The sequence below is a fragment of the Poecile atricapillus genome, chromosome 1 (genome assembly GCF_030490865.1).
Source record: "Poecile atricapillus isolate bPoeAtr1 chromosome 1, bPoeAtr1.hap1, whole genome shotgun sequence".
NCBI classification, from domain to species: domain Eukaryota; kingdom Metazoa; phylum Chordata; class Aves; order Passeriformes; family Paridae; genus Poecile; species Poecile atricapillus.
In genome coordinates, this window is record NC_081249.1 from 158171275 (window position 1) to 158192123 (window position 20849).

The following is a 20849-nucleotide window of genomic DNA, read 5'->3' on the forward strand; positions in this document are numbered from 1 at the left end:
TCAGGCTTAGGAACAGCCTAAAATATCAACAGAGCACAGAGAGGTGTGTATTTTATTTTTTTATATATATACAAGGTTTTTCTTCTTTTTATATATAAAAGACATAAGCTATTAATTCTTCCTACCTCAATTTTTTTGGTTTCACTTACTCTGAAGAAGTAAAAACCATCATCCCAGGAATTTACAGCAAATCCACCATGGGCTCCTGAGACCAAGAGAATCCTGTTCATCAAGAAAAGAGAAAAGTATCTGGAAAAGCCAGTAAGCTGGGCAGTGAAGAGCCAGCGGTACATGTGAGAAAGATTCCAAGTCCCATTCACTTAAAGACAAGGAATAAGCAATACTAACCTGAAAGAACCCAGATTTTACCCACATGTAAATGCACAAGCAATACCCATCAATTTCATAGACTTTTTTTAGTAAAAATTTTCAATAAACACACACACACATATATATATATATATATATACAGCCTTCTCTTGCAGAGACAGTTAAGTAATTACACATTCAGGAATGGGCAGGCCACTCAGCACCACATGGCCAGTGGTTCACAAGGCGCTGAAGATGCTCCTGTGTGCATGCTCATGGTTACTTCATCGTTCCTGAAGGGAAGGCCAAAAAGCCTTGGAGACAGGCTCAGTGCAAACACGCACACAGCTGCAGTTATGTGTAACAGCTGTGTCACAGGGGAAGGGAGATGAGAGGGAGCAGCAGGGAAAAGAGAAAACATAAACCCTCTGGAGACTGCCAAAAGTGTCTGCAAACAGTGTCCATCCGTGCTAAGTCCAGTCAGAATTTGACAGAGAAGGAAGTCCCACATGAGCAACCCTTCTCTGCTTGGGGGTTGCTCACCACCTGGAAGGAGCTTCTGATCAGCTCTTGGCTGAAATCCACCATGGATCCTTTCACAAAGGCCAGGCTGTCCACATCCACAACCACACGGGCACCACCTTGTTCAAACACTCTGCAAAAAAAGCAGCATATTTAACCATTAACTGCGCCAAAGACCTTACAGAGAAACACAACCTCAGTACATTCCTTATCTCACAGGCTTCTTCCCTTCAGTGCACGATACTATCATCTCATGAATACCCCTCCTGCCATTTTTGCCAAGAACAGGAACACCTGATGATCAAAACACCCCTTGATCCTTGCCTGTCATCAGGATTGATAACTGTGTCCAAGGAAAACTTGTACTGGAAGCCAGAGCAGCCACCTCCTTCCACCTGCAGCCTGAGAAACTCTGATCCTTCTGCGATCTCCAGGAGTCTCTACAAATAAATAAATAAATAAATAAAAGAGGATTAAAAGGCCTGCACTCAAACATCTCCTCTGCCTGACGGCAGGGCAGGCAGTGTGGAAACCCCTCCAAAGACACCAGACCCCCTCCCAAAGTCCGCACCTTCACGCAGCTCTCGCTGAGGAAGATCTGTCCTTCGCTGGGGCCACTCTCCGTGGGGCCCGGCTCGGAGAAGGACGACGCCCAGCGCAGCAGGGAGACAGCTGGGCGGGCAGGTCTGGCCGGGGGCCTCGGCAGCGCTCGGCCTGAGATCGGGGAAGCGGAGCACCGGCTGCCTCGGGAAGAAGGGAGAAGGGGCGCCTCAGAGGGGTCCGCGCCCCAGGAGCGGGCGGCGGGCCCCGCCCCTGCAGTCACCACCCCTGCCGGGCAGCGGGGCCGCTCTGTGCTCCCGAGGGAGGGTCCAAGGGGCCGAGTGCCCAAGAGAACGGTACCTCGTCCCGCCGCCCAGCACCAACATCCACGAGCGCCGCAGCGCCGCCGGCGCCGCCATGCCAGCCCAGCCCCGCCCCGCCGCCATGGCGGAAGTGCGGCCGCGGCGGGAGGGAGCGGCCGCGCCCACAGCGGGGCGGCACCGGGGCGGCGGTGGCCGAGGCGGTGGCACCGGGACTGGCTGTGGGCGGTGCGCGGCCTCGGCGAGCGTGTTACAGGCGCACAGAGGCATGAAACTCCTGTTCCCTCTTGGCGGTGTTTGCAGCCATGAGGCAGCGAAGAGTAATAAACAGCGAGCGCTGTCCGTCAGCGCATGCTTGTCCCAGGATTAGCTGTAAAGTTATCCTGAGCAGAACCCAGAGAAGGATCAAGGTGCCGCCGCAGGGGAGTTGGGTAGGCTGAAGAGCAAACACGGGGCCAGGGATGAGGGGTTTTAGGGTTTCTCCCTGATCCCGGCTTTTCTGGTTTGCTCTCCTTTATGAGGTGGAGGCCAGTCTTCCTTCGTTGGAGTGCTTGGCCCGGCACTACCGGCTGTGCTCAGCCTCACACCCACACTGTTCCTCGCTTCCCACCGCAGGAAGCTGGGACGGGGCCCGGCCCCGGCAGGGCCCACCCGACTCCTGGCGGGCCCCTGAGGGCCCCCGGGGCACGTTGCCCTCCCCCGGTGGTGTAAGCTCCGCCTGATCGTCTGCCGTGTGACAGCGGCCTGGCCGGTCGGTCACGGATGATCTCGTGGTTAAAAGAGTCTCTATCTCTTTGTTCCTCATGTGCTTCTGGGGGAGGAATCCTGTTCCTCAGCCCTAGCCAGGCCTGTGCAGAGTCATACAGTGACTGTGTGGGAGACTGGTGGAAGAAAACCTGTTATCCCAGCAGGAGAGGGTGATTTACCGTCAGAGGATTTTCAGGACCTTGTCACAATTTGCTTTCTCACCATCCTGTTCCAGGCAAGGTGATTCTTCTTTTACCACGGGGTTTTGGTTTTTGTTCCACCCTGAGCATGTAAATAAAGACTGGTTTGAGCTGTTTAATTTTGCTTTCTTTTGGGTTAGCTCTAATGATGCTAGGATAAAGCCAGGAAAGTACTACAGGCAGGGTCCCAGCAGGACTGGTACTAACGCAGACATCTGCAATAGTCTGATGCAATAGATGATGAATCCTCATCAGGCATATCGGAACACTGAATATTTAAATAAAAACCTATTGGAGTGTTTCTCGATAATTATCAGTGTAGCATCCCAAAAGCTGACCACTTTGGAGGAGGGAATGAAAACATCCCGGGAGAAAAGACAAGGAGGGATCAAGCCTGATTTTTTTCCATATTGCATTGTCTTTCTCACTCCTGTAGGGTGTATTAGATTGGTCTTGCTTCATTTCTCCACGTTGTTACTGTATTCACTGTGAACACCTTTTGGAGAATGGATGTAGCTCCAAAAAACAGACACTTACTTTGGAGTTGACTTCATTTTTACTGTGTTAAAGTGACACAGAGGTGTTAAGTGATAGAAGTGTGGCAAACAGCTTCAAGGGTCTTTGGGACATTGCTGAAATGATTACTGCAGACTGAAAGAATGAGGAAAAGGCCAGCTAGAGTCACTCACAGTTAATATAATTATTAATCTGCTGTGCTGAGGAGAGACTCATGTTCTGGGGACAACTTTTTGGTGTGACAAGGGGAGGTGGGGGTAACTAAGGAGAACAGCTATTCCCTTGCTTCTCTTACCACTGGCCACTTTTTCCTTCAGTCAGCTATATGGTATCTTGTATCTATTTTGAAGGGAAACTAAACTTGTTTCAATGCTTCGGAAACTGGTGATAATAAAACCCCTGGCGCGGTGTTGAATGCAAAAGTGGATTTGATGAATTTAAATGTGAATTCTGACGATCTGTAGCAAAATGAGCATGTTCTGGCTGAAAGAACAGTTAAATTGATTAGTCTCTGTGTGTGGATTTTCTTGAGAACCTGCCTGCTGTATTCAGGGATGCTGTAGTGCCTGCAAGCACATCTGTTTACCGAGCTGCAAGTGCTGTGCTGTTAGAGGGATTTGGATTAATCAGGTGTAGATAGCTGATGAAGTGGAACATCAGGCTTTTTCCTCATGTAATAGAGTTGGTTGAACTACAAAAATTAACAACTCTAGTATCAGTCTTGCTGGAAAGAATTTGTCTGCCAGCTTTCTTAGCCTTTTCCGATGGTGTTCCTGCACTGCAGCATAAGCTCCCTGTGATGTTGGTAATCTGAAAGGACCTTCATCTGCAAAATAATGAGACCAGCCTGAAGCTGATTCGAATCTTTCTTAAGCAATGCTTGGCTCCAAGGGAACCTGGAGGCTTATGCCTGTTATCAGATGTCATAGGGGGCATGTGCCTAAAAGCAAGGTCTGTTTGGCCCAAGATGCCTGTGCTGCCCTGGGGAATTTAAGCCTTAGTAATGTTATTGCAAACTGACACCATGGTAATGTATGATAACAGCTAAAAACCTTGGGCAGAAGGTTTCTGCTTCTTTCTTCTGTAAAGGCCTTGGCTGTAGATTTACAGACTCACATTTAGGCTTTTTATTACTCCAGTTCAGGATGCGGGAAGCGGAAATAGACATGTTAATTGTCAATAGAAAATTTTGATCTTAAATGCAATGATTTTTAGTTCAAAGCCTTTGAAATATGTGTTGACTTGTATGTACACAGGCACCACCATTGTGTAAAAGCATATGTGAAGCAAAGATACATGGTGAGTTGTTTCACAGGAAGACATCTTGATTTAATGGACTCTGTGGAATTTGCTCCCAAGCAAATTCCAAGCACTGTTAATCCTGTGAATGTGTGACGGCCCTTTATGGTGTTGCTCTGACCTGACTGCAGTTCTGTTACCAGCAGTCAGATAGGCAGCTTTGTTTACCCATCTGTAAGACTTGAAGGATCGGGATAAGGGAAGCTTTTTGAAGGACATGCTTTTCATGCACAAGGAAAAGCCTTTATCTGGGTCAGTTATAAAGTATGCTAGGTAGTGTTAAATACATGGCTTAGTCTCAGCAGGGGTGAGACTAAGGTGACATTTTTTAATTTTTTTTTTTTTGTTGTTGTTGTTTGGTTTTTGTTGTTGTTGTTGTTTTCCCCATAGGACTGTGGTAAGCACCCTGCTATACATGTGTCTGGAAACTGAATGCTTATTTGAAATCTAAAAAGAAAAAAAACATTAAAAAGCCCCACACCCCTTTCTGATGTGACACCCTTTGCAGAGGGCTTGAGCAAAGCGTGGGGTTCCACCTCTGAGTCACTTGGCTGTGCATAGAGGTCTGAAGCGGGGACGCTGTCTCAGCTCTGTCACGTTCCTACCAAATCAGCACTCACGTGCCTTTCTGCTGTGTTCTGACATGATCCCTGAAAGGCTAAAATTTGCTACCATCTGAAACTGGTGAAAAGTTGTAAACTTCAGCTTGGGTCAAATGCTTTCTGAAGCGTCGCTTGGTTTGCCTTTGCATCCACAGCACAAAACAGGGAGTCTCTGGCAATTCACGAGTTTGAGAAACAGGACTGACGTGAGTGTGCTCTGTGAAAGGTGGCAGCCACACCAGGTACTCAGCAGATGTAACTCTTGGCACTCAAGTTACGCAAACAGCTTTCAACTTGCGGAACGCGAAATGTATGAACAAGGCCACAGACAAGTCTACTACAGCAGCTTTGTGTGCTTTATCTTTTATCCCCTTTTAGTAGACGGAGCGAAAGAGCTTCCCTGCCCATGGCACTGCCTGTATCTGAGCCTGTCCTCTGGCTGCTGCCTTTGACACTGACTGTCCCAGGACAGCCCAGGAGCGGGGTTGTCCAGTGGCAGCGCTTTTGGAGACGGTGTCTGTCTGTCTAAGGGCTGTCGTTCCAGCACACCACCATCACCACCGCTCCCGGGCTGTCCCGGTCTCCTGCCACGGTGGCGCTCCCACCGCCCTTTTCCCGGCTGCAGCCTTGCCCGCGGCGGCGGGGGGCGGTCCATGCCCGCGGCCAGCCCCGGGAGCGCGCGGTGGCTCCGGGCCAGCCCCGCGGGCGGAGCCCGCCCCAGCTGACCGGCGGGCGGGGCCGCCGCGCTCATGTGACACCGCGGAGCCGCCGCTGCCGCCGTGCCCGCCGCCGCCGCCGCCATGGTGCCGTCCCCGCTCGCCCTGCTCCTGGCGCTGAGCGCCGCCGCCACCGCCCTGGCTGAGCCCCTCCGCTTCGTTGACTGCGGTGAGTGGCTGCGGCCGCGGGGCAGCGGGAGGAGTGCAGCAGCGGGCGGAGGCGGCTCGGTAATCCCGACTCTTCCTTGCAGGTTCCATAGACGGCAGCATCCAGGAGGTGAACGTGAGCCCCTGCCCCACTCAGCCCTGCCTGCTCCACAAGGGGACATCCTACAGCATCAACGTCACTTTTGCTAGCAGTAAGGAGCACATCCCCAGCGGGAGTGGGCAGGGGCAGGTGATCTCTGCGTCCCACTGCTGGGAGGGGAGAGGGGTGGCTGGAGAAGGATCTGGGTGGGAGGAGGAGTGTCCCATAGTTGTGTTCTTGCAGCCTCTGGGGTATGTGAAGGGCACGTATGATATATGTGTGTTCTCTGTGTTTTGCAGAGATCGAGAGCCAAGGCAGTAAAGCAAGGGTGTACGGGGAGATGCTGCATGTGGACATACCCTTCCCTATTCCTGAGCCTGATGGATGCAAGTCCGGGATCCAGTGCCCCATTCAGAAGGGGCATTCCTACAGCTACCTGAATAAACTCCCTGTGAAGAGCGAGTACCCCAGTGTAAGTATGCAGTCAGCTGGTCAGCTTCTCAGCTACTGCCTCTGCTGGGGTTTCACCACCTGCCTTTAAGGGAAGATGCCTTATTCTGTTCTGGTGAGAGAGAGTGGACCCCACAAACAGTCTGGTGTTTTCTGCTGTATGACACTAGTTTCAAGTTCCCACTTTGGGACAGACCCAGCAAAGGAAGCAGCCTAGCTCCAGCTGCTCAGAAGTGGGTTCAGCTGCTCCAGTATATTCCTGTGCCACGCTTCCCACCAGAGCCTGCTGCATGCAGCTGAATGCTCCCAGATGTTTTCAACTCTGGAGTGCTGGGTTCAGCTGGGGATGTTGCAGGGGGTTTCCACTCTACTTTCTCAGGGAGTGGGAATTCGAGTGCAGTGTGTGGAGGTCTCCTGTGTCATGTAACTGAGCCCTCTCCATGCACAGATGGTACTCTAGGAATCAGTGCATAAGCGTGGCCCACCTACTGCATGCAAGGGCATGGCCCCAGCTCTGTCCTCTGTGCAGAGCTGCCAGGACCTCCTTGTTCCACACAAGTGATGACTTTTCTCCCCATGTCCTTGCCTTAAGAACTTCTGAATGTTACTTTCCTCTGCTCCTCTCTCTTACAGATTAAACTGATTGTGAAATGGGAGCTGGTAGATGACCAGGACCAGATGTTGTTCTGCTGGAAGATACCAGTGCAGATTACCAGCTGAGGAGCCCCACCATTAGTAGGGCTTGGGGAGGGGAAAAACAAACAACACAGGCCAAATTCTTTTATATAATAAACATTTCTTACTGCTTCCTTCAGAGCTCTGCAGCCTCTGAAAAGCCAGAACTGTGTTCCTTGCAAGATCAGCCCCTGGCAGAGTGCTCTTACTGTGTTTAGGTGACACCCCTGGGGTGTTCTCCTAGTAGCTCAAAGGGCAGCAGTGTCTGCTGCAGGAGTGACTGAGCATCACCCTCCAGCCGCTCTGTGGAGGCACTTTATCTGTTAGACATGGAGCTGTCTGTCCTCACAAAGGAATTTCTCAGCGATGAATCTGGCTATTGTCTGAGCTGCTACCTGGTAACCCTTCAGTGCCTCTTCTAGAATGCCAGCTGCATCCACCCTCTTGTGTTTCTCCTGCTCTGTTGTGATCGGGATGCCCTTGGGACCTGCATTTGCTATCCATGGAGCTGAAGCAGAAGGAAGGAGAGGAGTCTTTCCCCGAGCTGACAGCCTGCTATGTCCTGGGCCTCTGCTCAAGCCAGCAGGACTCCAGCTGGGAAAACTTCCTTTTTGTGGATGCAAAGCCAAATGGCGTTCAATGTCTCTGCAGGGATGATTCTTTCTCTAACCAATGGTTTGCACTACTACTAACTTGGAGCTACTGCAAGCTCCTGAATCTCTTTTTATAACTTTCCTTTTAATAAAGGCTAGAAAAAATCTGTTTGTGTTGTATTCTGTGAGGGAAGAGGATCAGAAGGAAAAGCAGAGTAGCTGGGCATCTTCTAGTTGGGGTTCAGCTGGTCTTTTTAGCTGAAGGTATGAATAGAGGTGGTATGCTGGACTAAGTGTGGGTGACCTGGAAGCAGCCAAACATTTCTGTTGCTGATATCCAGCTGGCAATGTCTGGCTGTGCTCCTGCCTTGCTGGTCCTATGCAGGCTTGAAATTGTGCAAAGGTTCCCTGAAGAGGTGGTGGTATAGAACACAGCCTTGCTTGATGCAGCATAGGTAAAGGTCTTTATACTGAGGGCTCCAGGGCTAGAAAACCAACTCCCAGACCTGCCAGAGAGCTCTTACCAACCGCAGTAACTACACTTTCTCATATGGGAACTGCAGCCCTCTTGTATGAGAATAAGGCAGGGTGTGAACAGCTACAACTTCTGTGCTGTCTGCAGCAACTGAGGTTGGCTCCTGCCACTGGTGCTGGGCTGGGGATTTGGCCTGGGAAAGCTCTCTGCTCTGGCTCTGGAGCAGATGAAGGCTGTGTGCCAGCTGAGAGGGCTAAGAAATGGCTTACAAGTGGGATGGCTCTGCCTTTGGCAGAGGCAAGACAAGCACAGTTCTGACGAGCCCCAGTGTCTTGAGCCACAGGGGCCCAAAATAAATGTTTTATTTAACAACATGAGAGAAGTTTCCAGCAGACTTGGTAAAAAAAAAAAATAACCACCAACTTTACAGAAAGGAAGCTGGACCTGCTCCCCCTCCCCCTGCCCAGCCAGCACGGGGCACAAAGTGTGGGGCTAAAGGCCACAGGGAGAGCTGGCCCTGGAGCCCCTCAGGCCTCTCTCCCATGCCCCAAGGTTAGGCAGCAGCTCTAGAAAGCTGGCATGGAACCCCCATCTTAAAGCTCTGGCCTGGGGGCTGGACGCTTCACAAGGAGTGGGGCCAGCACCTGCCGTGTGGGTAAGGCTTGTCACTAGGTCAGTGCAGCAGTGGCAGGGAGATGAACCCCCTTTCTTGGCAGGGTGAGGGGGACAGGCTGGGGCTGTGTGGCAAAGGAAGGTGTCCTGTGAGCCTCCATGACACAGGGCAATGTGACAGGTGCCGAGGGCTGGGGTGGGCTCTGCTGCAGGAAGAGCAGGGGCTGGCAGGGCCAAGAGGGGTGCAGAGGCTGGGAGCTCAGCCCTGACCTTTAGAGAGAGGTGGTGGGGAAGCTGTGCACTTTGAAGGGGAAGGAACAAAGAGCCTCGAAGCACCCGCAGCCCCAGGACGCCCTTCTCTGTGCTCCCAGGTCCCAGAGCCCTGCGCAGGGGAGCACCCTCACCCCTGCTCTCCTAGAGCTACGCGGCTGCTGGGTTCTGGGCTGTCTGGGGCACGCAGTGGTGTGACCGGGCCAGTGCCACGTAGCCTGGCAAGCACTGGCAGCGGTAGGAGCCCTCTGTGTTCTCGCAGGTGCCACCTCGGCACAGGGGCTCAGGGCTGCCCACCTCCTCACACTCGTTGATATCTGCAAGGAGAAGGATTGGGCTGAGCTGGTGGCACAGTAAGTAGTCCCACAGCCCACAACCCTCTCCTTGTGCCCCTGCTGTCCTCCCGGCCCTCCCATACAGGTTCTGCCTGCCCTGTTCCCCAACGAGGACCTTCAGGATGTCCACCTGAAGGCTGTCACCTGCCCAGTGACCCCACTAGCCTCTCGTGCCCTCAGCATATCTGCAGACCATCTGTAGTATCCAAGGGTGGCATCCCCAGTACCCTTCAGCAACATCCTGAACCCTACTCCATGTATACCAGGTAAGAGCCTCTCCATGCTCTGCAGCTGGTGACACCCCCTGGTTAGCAGATTTTGGCTAACAAGTTGTAATAGCCTAGGATCTGGGGAAAAGGCCACTTCTAGCCTTGGAAAATGCCCTTTTCTGATCCAACAAGGTCAACCAGGCAAGTGATGGCAGCCCTGAGAGGCCAATTATCATCTCCAGGACCAAAACACAGAGGGACTTCGTGCTGCACAAACAACAGCTTATTTTATTAACCTGCAAACTGTGCCAAAGGGCTCAGTTGGCCAGCTTGTCAGGCTGGAGTGTGCACGTGAGCCCTACAGCAGCTGCCCTACTGCGACAGGTTTGCTCTGCTACATATACTCTCCCTGACACCCTGAGATACACCAGCTTGTGGTGGGGCCATGAACTGGACAGAGCACACATGTACAACCCCAGAACTGTTCTTTGCACCCACAGGACCTCCAGAGCCCAAATCCTCACTTACCAAGGCAGGCCCAACCCCTCTCACCACAAACTCCAGGCCCAATCCCCACTGATCAGCAGGGAGTGGGGAACAGCTGATGGGTTCAGCTGGCCACCCGAGGGAGAGAGAAGGCCCCAGCAGTAGCCAATAGACCCTGGGAGGACCAAAGAGCTCTGCCACCCCAGGGACCTTGGATTATCTCTAGCATAGGTGGAGGAGGCCATGTGACAAAGAAAAGGAAGCGCAACCCCAGGGAGGAATGCTAGAAGCAAACTTCTCAGGGAGCTAAGAGAAAGAAGCAGCCACAGGAGGAAGATGGGGAGGGGAAACATGAGAAGAGAGAGCTTGAGGACCAAGGTAATCTTCACACACAGCCAAACCAATTGTTGAACTGACACCATGGACTTGCACTAAACCTCAGGATCAGATGTTGCCACGAACAGGATGGCTTGCTCGGAAGTGCAAGAAGTTAGGCACATCGAGGGAGACATGCTTTGCAGCCTCAGAAGCAAGGGAAAGTAAAAGATGAAAGAGCAGGCAGACTGGTCTGGCCACCAAATTGAGAGAAGAAATGAAACAAGGACACTTTAGCCCAGAGAGACCCAAAAACCAGAAGCAAGAGCATGGTGTTGCTAGCAGTCTGCACCAAGTCCTGGTATTTGCCCATTTGGGCAGGGGGGGACACACAGCTGACCTTACAGGACATGGGTAAGCTGTTGCCATAGTGAAGTGAGAGGGGAAGTGATGCAGCAGCTGCAGGAGTATTCTAAAGTCTTGAAGACAGCAAGATAGAAACATGATGATGAAGAACCAAGCAGGAGAACTGAAAGGAAAAAACCCAGGCTCCAGTGTAAAATGAGGGCTAGTTAGTTCAGGATAGAAAAGGCAACAAGCAAAGGCTCCATAAATATGTTAGCAGGAAACAATGGGGAATGTCAGTCTATTTCTTATCAACAGAGGAAACAAAAGCCAGTCAAGTTGGCTGGAACAGCTAACACAGGCTTTGTTCCAGCCATCATAAAAACACTCGTGGTGATCAGAGAGGGCACGACCATGCTTGAAATGTTTAAACAAGAGTGTAGGAGCACAGGGAGGGAACGGCCACTCTGTGATGGAGAGGTTCAACAGTCAGATACAAAGCAGTTACATCCATAAAGGTCTGCAGCAATGCAAATTCACATGCTTAATGCTGCCTGCAGTCCATGAAAAGCTGACAGTTCTCTCTGAGATAGGAGCATAAAGGAGGCCTCAGAAAAGCAACAAGATATAAATCTCATAACCATCTTCAAAAACAGAGAAGGGAAAATCCAGAATTACAGTCTGCTCACCCCTAAGCAGTTCAGGCTTGTGAGTGATTAGGTCATAACCCTCTAAAGGATAACAGGATCATTAAATAGCTGGTGCAGATCAGTTAAGGCCTGATTACATTAAGCCAATCTGGTTCTCTTCCCTGACCTCATAACTGTCCTGTCAGATAAGGGAGAAGTGGTGGATATGATGTGCCTTGGCCATGGTGAGGATTTCAACACATGCTCACATGACACACTCAAACAGATTGAGAAAATACCCTCTAGATTAAACTGTGGCAATTGCACAATGGACAGCACAGCTGCACTCCAAAGACAATTAGCAATACCTGGCTGTTACAATAAAAACCCTTTAAAGCTGCAGTGGTCTGTCCTTACCCTTACTCCATGCAAATGTTGTCATTAAGGTGGATAAAGAAAGAATCCCCATGTTTGTAAAATATATGTTTGTGATGTCAGACTGCAAACATTTTGTAGGGTTCTGATAGAGAAGTGGTCCAAATTCAACGAGACAAAATTCACTGAAGGCAAATGCAAAGCATTATGGCCAAAGAAAGGAAAACAGTACACAAATCCAGAAGAGGGAGTAACATCTCAGGCAGCCATTCTGCACAGCTGCATTTGGGGTGGTATAGACCATGGGTTCTGTATGAAGAAGCTGCACCATTGTATTGTACAATAAGGATGCCCTGAGTTACTCCTGAGCTGGAGTAAGTGCTGTGTCTAAGGAAAAAGAGAGGGTCTTCATCTGCTTTATTGAGTGCCTGAGGTCTCAGCTGGCTTGGAGACATAGAATGTGAAAAGGATGGAGACACGGCATAGGGAGGTAGAGGAAATGCAGAGAGAAGGTTTAGAAACCGTGTCTCATATGGCAGGTGGAAAGTGAGGAATTTCACCAGTGCAGTGGCAAACGTGGAGGACATTAATCACATTAATCACAGCAACAATGGCTTGTGATATACAAGAGTGGTGTGAGAAGACAGGAGACATCAGCCGCTCTCGGTGATGCCCAGAGCTGCTCTAACCTAGCTGTCAGCAGAAAGTGGCCGGCTGAACCTCCACGAGGCCCCCCCCAGCCGTATGGACAGGACTCGGAAAAGGAGCGGGACTGCTCCTGCTGCCGTCCCGGCTGGCACCGGCAGGGAGCAGCCGCGGCCAGGGGACGCGGGGCCTCACTCACCCACGCAGGCCATGCGGGTCATGTCCAGCTGGAAGCCGTCGAAGCAGTCGCAGGTGTATCCCTCGGGGACGCGCACGCAGCGCCCGTTCTCGCAGCCATTAAGGATGCCGCACTCCTCTGCCTGCAGCCCCTCGAAGCCCCCGTAGAGACCTGCTGGGTGACAAGGTGGGGTCAGAGCAGGGTGAGCCTCAGCCCAGCCACAAAGGGAGTATCGGGCATGCAGCAAGACAGTGCTGGTGGTGCCAGGACTGACTCAGAAGAGCTAGGAACAGAGTTTGCTCCGAGCCTGGAGCAGCCCGGCCAGGGTGGGAACTACGAAGCAGTCCCCATGGACAGAGTCTGGGTGGGGAGGCACTTGTCCGTGTCTCCAGTACTCACCAGACTGGCTGGGCAGGTAGCGGGGTGGAGACCGTGCTGGGCCATGGTGGAGAGGGCTGCCATGAAACTCACTGCTGGGTTCCCTCCGAGGGAAACCAGCATCGGGGTTTCCGTACTCAGACTCCAGGTAGTTGTAGTAGGGGCTGGGAAGGCCATAGTGGGGGTCTTCCAAGCCTGGTCCATACTCATACCTAGGTCTTTCTCGGAGCTCAGCCCCTCTCTCACTGTCTTCACTGGCTCCATTACACAGAAAAGCAAAATCAGCTGCAGGTGGTGAGGAAAAGGAAGGGTCAGTGCAGCCTGGCTCAAGATCCACTATATGGCCAGAGGGTGTGCATCCACACTGGGTCAGCTGAACCAGGCCTGCATTCAGTGCCCTCCAAAGCTGCAGTTCTGTAGTTTGTTGACTGTCAAGAAGACTAGCTCCTGTCAGGGGCCAGCAGGTTTTTGAGCAGCAAAAGCGCCAATTCCCAGGGTGCTCCCATCCCCGGCTGCCACTACCTCCTAACATGTGCAGAAGCAGTGGGATGCACGGGACACAACTCTCCCCTCAAACACTGTGGACTCGCTGCAGACCAATTTCAGATACAATCTACCCAGTGGTGCAGCTCAGCCCTGGAGAAGTGTGTGTGGGGTTACCTGCCCCTTGGGCTGGCTCCAGCAATGCAGAGACCTTATTCAGCAGACCTGCATGACAAATGGCAGCCCAGCCCATTCCCACCTCAGCTGGGAGATCCTTACCCATGCTGCCCAGCTTACCGGAGGACCTGTGGGGACAAAGTGCACAGTTCTGGCCCCAGGCTTCACCAAGCCGGCAGCAGCACTCGGTGTACGTGGTCTGCTGGCCATGCAGCAAGTCTTGGCAGATGTAGTCAGCAACGGTCTGCCAGCAGACATCCAGGTGGATTTCATACTCCTCCAAGGCATCTGTGAGTGACACAAGCAAAGGATGCCATGGAAATCATCCAGAAGAGTGCCTGTCCATCTTGTCCCAAGAGGGATGACCATGTGCCCCAGCTCATGCCCCCTCCCTGCCTTGGCTGCACCCTGTGCTGGTGTTCACACACCCCAGCGAGACACCAAGTCCCCACCCACTGCTCCCTCTTGGAGGACCCAGCCATGGGGCAGGATGTGTGGGGCAAAGGTGTGCTGCAGTGGGGGATCAGGCTCACCTGCCCTGCTGGAGAAGTTCACACACCGGTTGCCAGTGGCATCCAGCACAAGAGGGAGGCTGCAGAAGCAATGATAGGAGCCTTCTGTGTTCAGACACTCGCCGTTGATGCAGTACACTTCATTCTGACACTCATCCTGATCTGCCCACACACAAGGACAGGGCAATGTTTCAGGCTGGCAGACATGAGCCATGTGACCCTTTCCCTGCCCAAATGGGGACCTCACAGGCCTCAGCTCCTCCTCTCTTGTTCCCCAGGGGGGTCCCAGGGAGCCTGTTACCTAGACCTGGCCCAGCAGGGACAAGTCTGGGTGCAGAAGCATGGTTGTCACCCCATGCACAGTGGGGTGCCCACTGCTCTTTGAGGCCATCTTACCAACACACTCAAGCCTGCTGGAGTCATAAAAGTATCCTGTACGGCAGAAGCACTTGTAGCCTGGAACCGTGTTCAAACATTGACCATTGCGGCAGAACTCAGAGCCAAATATCTCACACTCGTCCATGTCTGAAAGAGGGACAGAGGGAGGGCAAGTGTCTCAGCAAGCAGAGCCATGAAAGCAAGGTGGGCTGAGTACTATACCTGCAGAAAGCTGTCACAGCACCCTGCCTGGATCAATGACAGGTCCCTGAGTGAGCCCCCCACCTCTCCCACAGGCCCCATGCTTGGGAGCAGAGGGAGAAGCATCCCCAGGCAGATCAGGAGGAGGGATGGTGTGAGCAGGACACTTTCACAAATAGGAAATTCATGTGTATCTTAAGTACACAATCCCATGGAAGTGAAGTGCCATAAACTGAGCGAGCTGGCCACTGGGAGATCTGATCAGTAACTGGAAGAGCTGTGTCTTAATGGTCCCCATCCCTGGTTCATAATGAGAGACTTGCACCAAGAAAGAATCACTGCCAGCAACAGAGCAGGACTGGAAGGAGGGGCATTTCCAGCTTAACAATACTGGCAGTCTGGGATTTCTCTGGAATGGGGAAAACAGTAGCAAGATGTTAGCATCCCCCACAACAGGCCTGGGGAGATAGTTTTGCCAATGCGTTTTCATGTAGGGTTTTACATAGTGCTCTCCCTCTTCCCACTGGAATAAATTAAAGGAAATGGTGCTTGTACCTGTGAAAGAGACTTTTCCTGAGAGCAGGTCCTCCTGGGGAATATAACCCTTCCCAAGTGGGCAGATCTCTTGGTACTCCACTGACCAAGACACAGATGCCAAGAAGAGATGGAAAGAAAAGAAGCAGCTCGTTAGCGGAATCAAGGTGGAGCTTGCAGGCGGAGCACTGGTCCTGCCTGGTGTGGTGGGGCCACAGTCCTACCTGTGCCTGGCATGGGGCAGGGGTAAGTCTCACAGTTGTCACCCCAGGCTGCCCCCACAGTACAGCAGCACTCCTCCTTGGTGATGTTCTTGGCCAGGACGCTGTCACACAGGCGAACGTCACTGATGTGGTAGTAACACTGCTTGCGCTCTGCACTGTCAGAGAGCTGGGCTGCATGTGTGTCGGAGCCCTCTAGAAGACAGCAGAGCAGGGACAGGATGGGGTCCTTGGCACCCCAATGCAGCATCCCATACCTAGGAGGTCCCAGAGCACACCCATCACCAGCAGTGTGGCCTTCCCAAGTCCTCACTTTCAGGCTTCTGAGCTCTTCCCATATAAAAACTTGCCCATTATCTGTGGAGGCTTGTACAGCCCTGTCAGCCCCTCACCTTTATCTCACCCCAGCCAGGGCTACCACACTCCTGCTCCAGCTGCCATGCTCTATCGCATGCTCTATTGCCTACTCACCCAAGGCAGCTCGGGGCTTGCACTGCCCTGCCTCTGTGTCGTACTCCTCGTGGTCACTGGGGCAGAGGCACAGGAAGGATCCCTCCACATTCTCACAAAGAGCAGTTCCGCACACGGCGACCATCAGTTCACACTCGTTCACATCTGCAAAGCAATGGGCAGCAGTGGGCAGCAGGAGTCCTGCCTCTGCATGGGCAGCCTGTGCACGTGAAGTGCCAAAAACTGAGTGAGCTGGCCACTGGGAGATCTGATCAGTAACTGGAAGAGCTGTGTCTTAATGGTTCCCATCCCTGGTTCATAATGAGAGACTTGCACCAAGAAAGAATCACTGCAGCATGAAGCTAGCTACCCTGCAGGAGGGAGACGGAAGCTGCTGGGGACAAGCTGAGAACTGTGTTCACACTGTGGCTCAACACAAGTCTGGCAGGAGCCTCATGCTCTGCTCTTAGTGGATTCAGAGCCTGAACTCCAGCTTGCTGAAATCCTGTGGGTTGCTGGATCACAGAATCATCTAGGTTTGGAGGACTCCAGTCTGACCCCCTACTCAGTTACAGGATCCCACCAGGCTGCTCAGAGCTTTTTCTTGTTTGGTCTTTAAAATCTCTGTTGGATCTTTAGAATCTCCAAGGATGGCAACTGCACAACCACCACAGGCAACCGTTCCACTGCCTGCCTGTCTTCACAATGAAAATTTTCTTCCTTATAATGCAGCCTGCCTGTTCTCTACAGGCACCCATTAAAGTACCTTTCTAGCACCTTCAGTGCAACCATCCCCCAAGGATCTCCTTTCCACCTAGACAAAAAAGGGCTCCATATTCACTGTTAAACACTCACTTTTTCACAGCCTGGTCCTTTGAAATCCCAAAGATCTGCTGTGGTAAGGGAAGGGGTTTTGGCTCCATAAGCTGCACTGTCCATGTGTATGATTCTCAGTGCGTGAGTGCAGTCCCTGTCTGAGGTCTGAGAGCCATCACACATCAGGGATGTCAGCCTGGCATCTGCCAGTGGCTCTCCTTTATTGACTGGCAGAGTGATCCTGGCAGACTCACCAGTGCAGTAGTGCCCAGAAGGCGAGCTCTCATAGCCACGGTCACAGAGGCAGCGGAAGGAGCCATCTGAGTTCTCGCAGAAGCCGTGGCTCCCGCACAGCGTCTCATTGGCACATTCATCAATGTCTGCAGCAAAGCCGAAAACAAGAATTGTCCTCGACCCCAATTCTCCCCACAGACACCCCTACTCAGGCCCTTTAGCTCCAACCCCAAGATCTGGGACTGGGGCAGTCCCTTGATGGGACTGGCATCCTGCAGGCAGTCCCAGACTGGGTCTGGCTGCTCCAGTTACCTTGCTATGAGTGTGCATGTTAAGAGAAACCTCTTTCAACACTGAGAGCCACAAAGAAGCCGTGTGAATAGAGCAACAGGGGCAGGGCAGGAATGAGAAATTGATGGGAAGCATGGGAGGTGACTGGCAGGGGTGACTGAGGGTAGCAGTTTCCTGCAGAGGTATAAAGGGACACAGAGCCTAAAAGCTCCAGCTGCTGCATGGAAGTTTTCTTGGAGCTGTCAGAGCAGTTATGTGTCCACAGCCCATGGTTCCCAAGGCCAGGAGCAGCTCCAAGTGCTAAGGCTGAGTCTTAGCTCAGTCCAGAGCCCAGTGACTGGCAGCAGCTCCACCCTTCTGCAACCTCCCCTGAGCTGGGGGAGCCTCAAAAACTGCAAAAACCCCTTTACTCTTTCCTCTTTGCTGGGGTCTGGGCTTCAAACCCAGACTCACTAGCCTAGCACGCACTGTTACCGGCAGCCTTTCCCCTCACCCAGGCCTGCCAGGCAGGTGACTGGCAGTCGCCCCAGCAAGCACAGCTTACAGGGAGCTGAGGTCCAGCCCCAAGCCTGGAATGGCTGTAACCTGCCCAGGACTCTCCCCGGGCGGAAAGCAGCACAATGCAGTGTCTGTTCCAGATGCCAGGAAGAGAGAAGTCTAGACTGCAAGCAGGCAGCGCAGCCAAGAAAACAAATTCTCAGCATTATCTGCCTCTCCAGCAGGCACACATTTCCTCCTCCTCCTCCTTCTTCCCCATGCCTCTGGCAGAGATGTCCCACAGCCACCCTGTTCCTGCCAGGGTGAGGGACAGGGAGACCCAGGGCTGTACTCACCAATGCAGTCACCCAAGGGGGTCCAGTGGAAGCCAGGCTGGCAGCCCATGATACAACGGTAGGAGCCCAGGCTGTTCTGGCACCGCCATGTGCCACAGATGGCATCCCCATATTCTTTACACTCATCCACGTCTGCAGGGAGGAGAACAAGGGGATGAGAATGTCAGATGGGGACCCTGCTTGTTCAATGCAGCACCTGGGTCCATTTCAGCTGGCCAGAGGTCTCGAACCAGTGCTAGTCCTCCTTACACGTCACCAGCAACTTTGAGTGCTGGGAGCAGAACTGCCCTCCCCCCTGCACCGGCTTCATCTGTCCCCTCGAATTCTGGAAGGCTGATATCCCCAGCAATGAGCTCTCACCCACGCAATCATCAGTCTCCTGGGAGTGTTTGAATCCATTTTCACACAGACATCTGTAGGAGCCTTCTGTGTTCAGACACTGGCCTTGAGAGCACCGGGACTTGTCTGCACATTCATCCACATCTGTGAAATCAAGACAAAAACATCACCCTGGATCTTACAGCAGGGCAGGACCTAAGGTATGTCCCTGCCACCTTCCAACTCACCTTGGCAGCTGACTCCACCAGCCACATTTGAGAAGCCAGGAGCACAAATGCAGAAGTAGGATCCATGACTGTTGAGGCATTCACCATTGGGACTACAGATCTCACTGTTCAGGCACTCATTCACATCTGCAGAGGGAGCAGAATCAGGACCACACACCCAGCCCTGGGGTACATCCTTCACCAAAGCCACATGGATTCCCTGTTCCCAGTCTTTTACAGCCCTCAAAGGACTCCTGGCCCCTTGTTTTCTCATAATGGAAACAGAGATCTTCCCTGTCCACGGTGAGTCTGAATTTGACTACAGCCTTATGGATGTGCCATGCATGGTGGCATCACTTGCCTTGGCACCAGCATCCTCCCTGCTGAGGAAGAAGGGGGATCCAGGATGTACTGGACCCAGAAGGCTGCATGGATGGGGTTCATACCTTGGCATACGGTGCCATTGATGAGCTCAAAGCCAGTCTGGCAATGGCACTCATAGGAGCCTGGCGTGTTTCTGCACTCTCCCCCCAGGCACTGAACAGCAGGGTCCTCACACTCATCCAGATCTGCCAAGAGGAAGGGCACAGCACAGAGTGAGGCCCCAGCTCTTGCCACCACTGGGGAAGATCCCCATCCACAGAAGTATCACCCAGCTGTTGGCCTGCAAAGTGCGTTTGAGCTGTCCTCCCAGACCATCCCATCACAGTGAGAAGAGGGTAGAGGCTCCCTGTTACCAGAATGTGCAGATTCAGCCCAGACCCTTCACTCCCTTCTATCACAGGGACCAACAAAACACTATCCCAGCACCAAATCAGTGTTGCCCAGTGACAGGACCAAAGGCAAGGGGCACAAACTAAAATACAGGAGGTCCTGCCTGAACACTCTCCTTCTGTGACAGTGGCAGAGCATTGGCCTAGGTTGCCCAAAGATATTGTGGAGTCTCCTTCTTGGACATACTGAAAATCTATCTGGATGTAGTCCTGGGCAGACAACTCTTGGTGGCTCTGCTTGAGCAGAGTGTTGGATGAGATGACCTCCAGGGGTCCCCTCCAGCCGTAGCATTCAGTGATTCTGTGAGCATAGGGAAACTGCTAACCTCAGTGTATGTCTCCAGCAGAACTCTGCTCTGCGTGCAACAACCACCAAGAGGCCAGTGCAGAGTCACAGTTGTTGACAAATCCTCTCTTCAGCCAATTGCCCAAGAGAAAACATCAAAGCAACACAGCACCTGTCCTACCTTCTGAGGCTCTGCTTTCTCACTTACCAGACTTGCCTACAATGTCCTTCTCATGGAAGAGCTGTCCAGGGGCTTACAACAACTCTTACCCAACTGCAGAGCTCTCCACAAACCTCTCTCACCCAACACTCCCAGACCTTGGCCAGAATCTGCCAACACTCTGGACTTTGCTCACAGCAGAGGAGAGAGGGATACCAGACTGCCTGCAGCCCTTGAGGCAGGAGCAAGCATGGGAGAGCACTGCACTGACAGGAGGTAGAGCCAAGAGACTGGCAGATCCTGATGGAGGAACACTTTCCCCTTTGCAGAGCACTGAGCATGCCACAGGCACAAAGATCATCAATCCCTACCACCTCAGGGCAGGATTCCCAGCTTTTCAGTTTCAGAGGGTTGCAAGAAGCAGTATTATTGAATCCTTCTGGAGAGGAACCAAAACCTAGTTTATTTACAAAAAAACCCAAAACTATCACACAACCCTTATCATTTTTCAAATATGAAACCTAAATCCACAGACAAGGCCACCAGCCAAGGCAGGGAGGAACATGCCATCCTGCCATCAGGTCATTGTGACCCAAACAATATCAAACCCTGATAAGATGCCCTCTTGAAATGGCTGGGGCAAGGTGGCTGAGATGGGGCAGCACATGTGGAGTCTTGGGAAAAGGGGAGGGCAGATGTAAGGCATCAAACCACGGCTCTTCTATCACACCCAAAAATCAAATGCAAAATAAGCTCATTTCACTGGCTTTCTCAGACATCAAAACAGAGGAGAATTAAGGGAGGAAAACTTCCCTCTCCTCCCCTCCTGGGGGCCCCCATACAGGGGGATCCTTCTGAGAGTCACATCAAAGGCAACATCTTCCATTTGCCAGCTATGTGTAGGCTGCAGAGCTCTGCAGTGCTCCAGAGATAAATTCTCAGCACATGGCCATTCTTTAAACAAATA

General features: G+C 52.4%; 3 protein-coding genes across 7 annotated transcripts in view; 1 reads left to right on the forward strand and 2 right to left on the reverse strand.

Annotated features, from left to right (window-relative positions):
* Positions 1 to 7648, forward strand: part of NPC2 (NPC intracellular cholesterol transporter 2) — a 43798-nt gene extending 36150 nt beyond the window's left edge. Inside the window, exons 2-5 of the mRNA XM_058835757.1 lie at positions 5844 to 5940; positions 6023 to 6130; positions 6318 to 6490; positions 7102 to 7648. Coding sequence (XP_058691740.1) covers positions 5844 to 5940; positions 6023 to 6130; positions 6318 to 6490; positions 7102 to 7188 — 465 coding nt within the window. The 3' untranslated portion in view covers positions 7189 to 7648. The remainder of the gene's footprint in view (positions 1 to 5843; positions 5941 to 6022; positions 6131 to 6317; positions 6491 to 7101) is intronic.
* On the reverse strand, positions 398 to 1976 carry ISCA2 (iron-sulfur cluster assembly 2). The gene is made up of 4 exons (XM_058835767.1): positions 1732 to 1976; positions 1403 to 1571; positions 1156 to 1271; positions 398 to 964 (listed from the first exon to the last, which is right to left on the reverse strand). The coding sequence occupies exons 1-4, from the start codon at positions 1959 to 1961 to the stop codon at positions 790 to 792; spliced, it is 690 nt and encodes a 229-aa protein (XP_058691750.1). The 5' UTR covers positions 1962 to 1976; the 3' UTR covers positions 398 to 789.
* An 886-nt stretch (positions 7649 to 8534) lies between the features above and the next one.
* Positions 8535 to 20849, reverse strand: part of LTBP2 (latent transforming growth factor beta binding protein 2) — a 73031-nt gene continuing 60716 nt past the window's right edge. For all 5 annotated transcript variants that reach the window (XM_058835601.1, XM_058835584.1, XM_058835592.1 and 2 more), the window contains 14 exons: positions 19110 to 19232; positions 18685 to 18810; positions 18479 to 18601; positions 18119 to 18250; positions 17015 to 17140; positions 15966 to 16109; positions 15498 to 15689; positions 15295 to 15375; positions 14557 to 14685; positions 14182 to 14322; positions 13769 to 13936; positions 13010 to 13273; positions 12632 to 12781; positions 8535 to 9410 (listed from right to left, as the gene is read on the reverse strand). In XM_058835601.1, coding sequence (XP_058691584.1) covers positions 9244 to 9410; positions 12632 to 12781; positions 13010 to 13273; positions 13769 to 13936; positions 14182 to 14322; positions 14557 to 14685; positions 15295 to 15375; positions 15498 to 15689; positions 15966 to 16109; positions 17015 to 17140; positions 18119 to 18250; positions 18479 to 18601; positions 18685 to 18810; positions 19110 to 19232 — 2066 coding nt within the window. In that variant the 3' untranslated portion in view covers positions 8535 to 9243. The remainder of the gene's footprint in view (positions 9411 to 12631; positions 12782 to 13009; positions 13274 to 13768; positions 13937 to 14181; positions 14323 to 14556; positions 14686 to 15294; positions 15376 to 15497; positions 15690 to 15965; positions 16110 to 17014; positions 17141 to 18118; positions 18251 to 18478; positions 18602 to 18684; positions 18811 to 19109; positions 19233 to 20849) is intronic.

Excerpts from the sequence above, each read along its gene's own strand:
- ISCA2 (XM_058835767.1), bottom strand. The coding sequence starts at position 1,961 with ATGCCTCTGTGCGCCTGTAACACGCTCGCCGAGGCCGCGCACCGCCCA. Across the intron at positions 1,272-1,402 it reads TCAGCGAGAGCTGCGTGAAG|AGACTCCTGGAGATCGCAGA; the intron begins GTGCGGACTTTG and ends ATTTATTTGTAG. Across the intron at positions 965-1,155 it reads GTTATCAATCCTGATGACAG|AGTGTTTGAACAAGGTGGTG; the intron begins GCAAGGATCAAG and ends CTTTTTTTGCAG.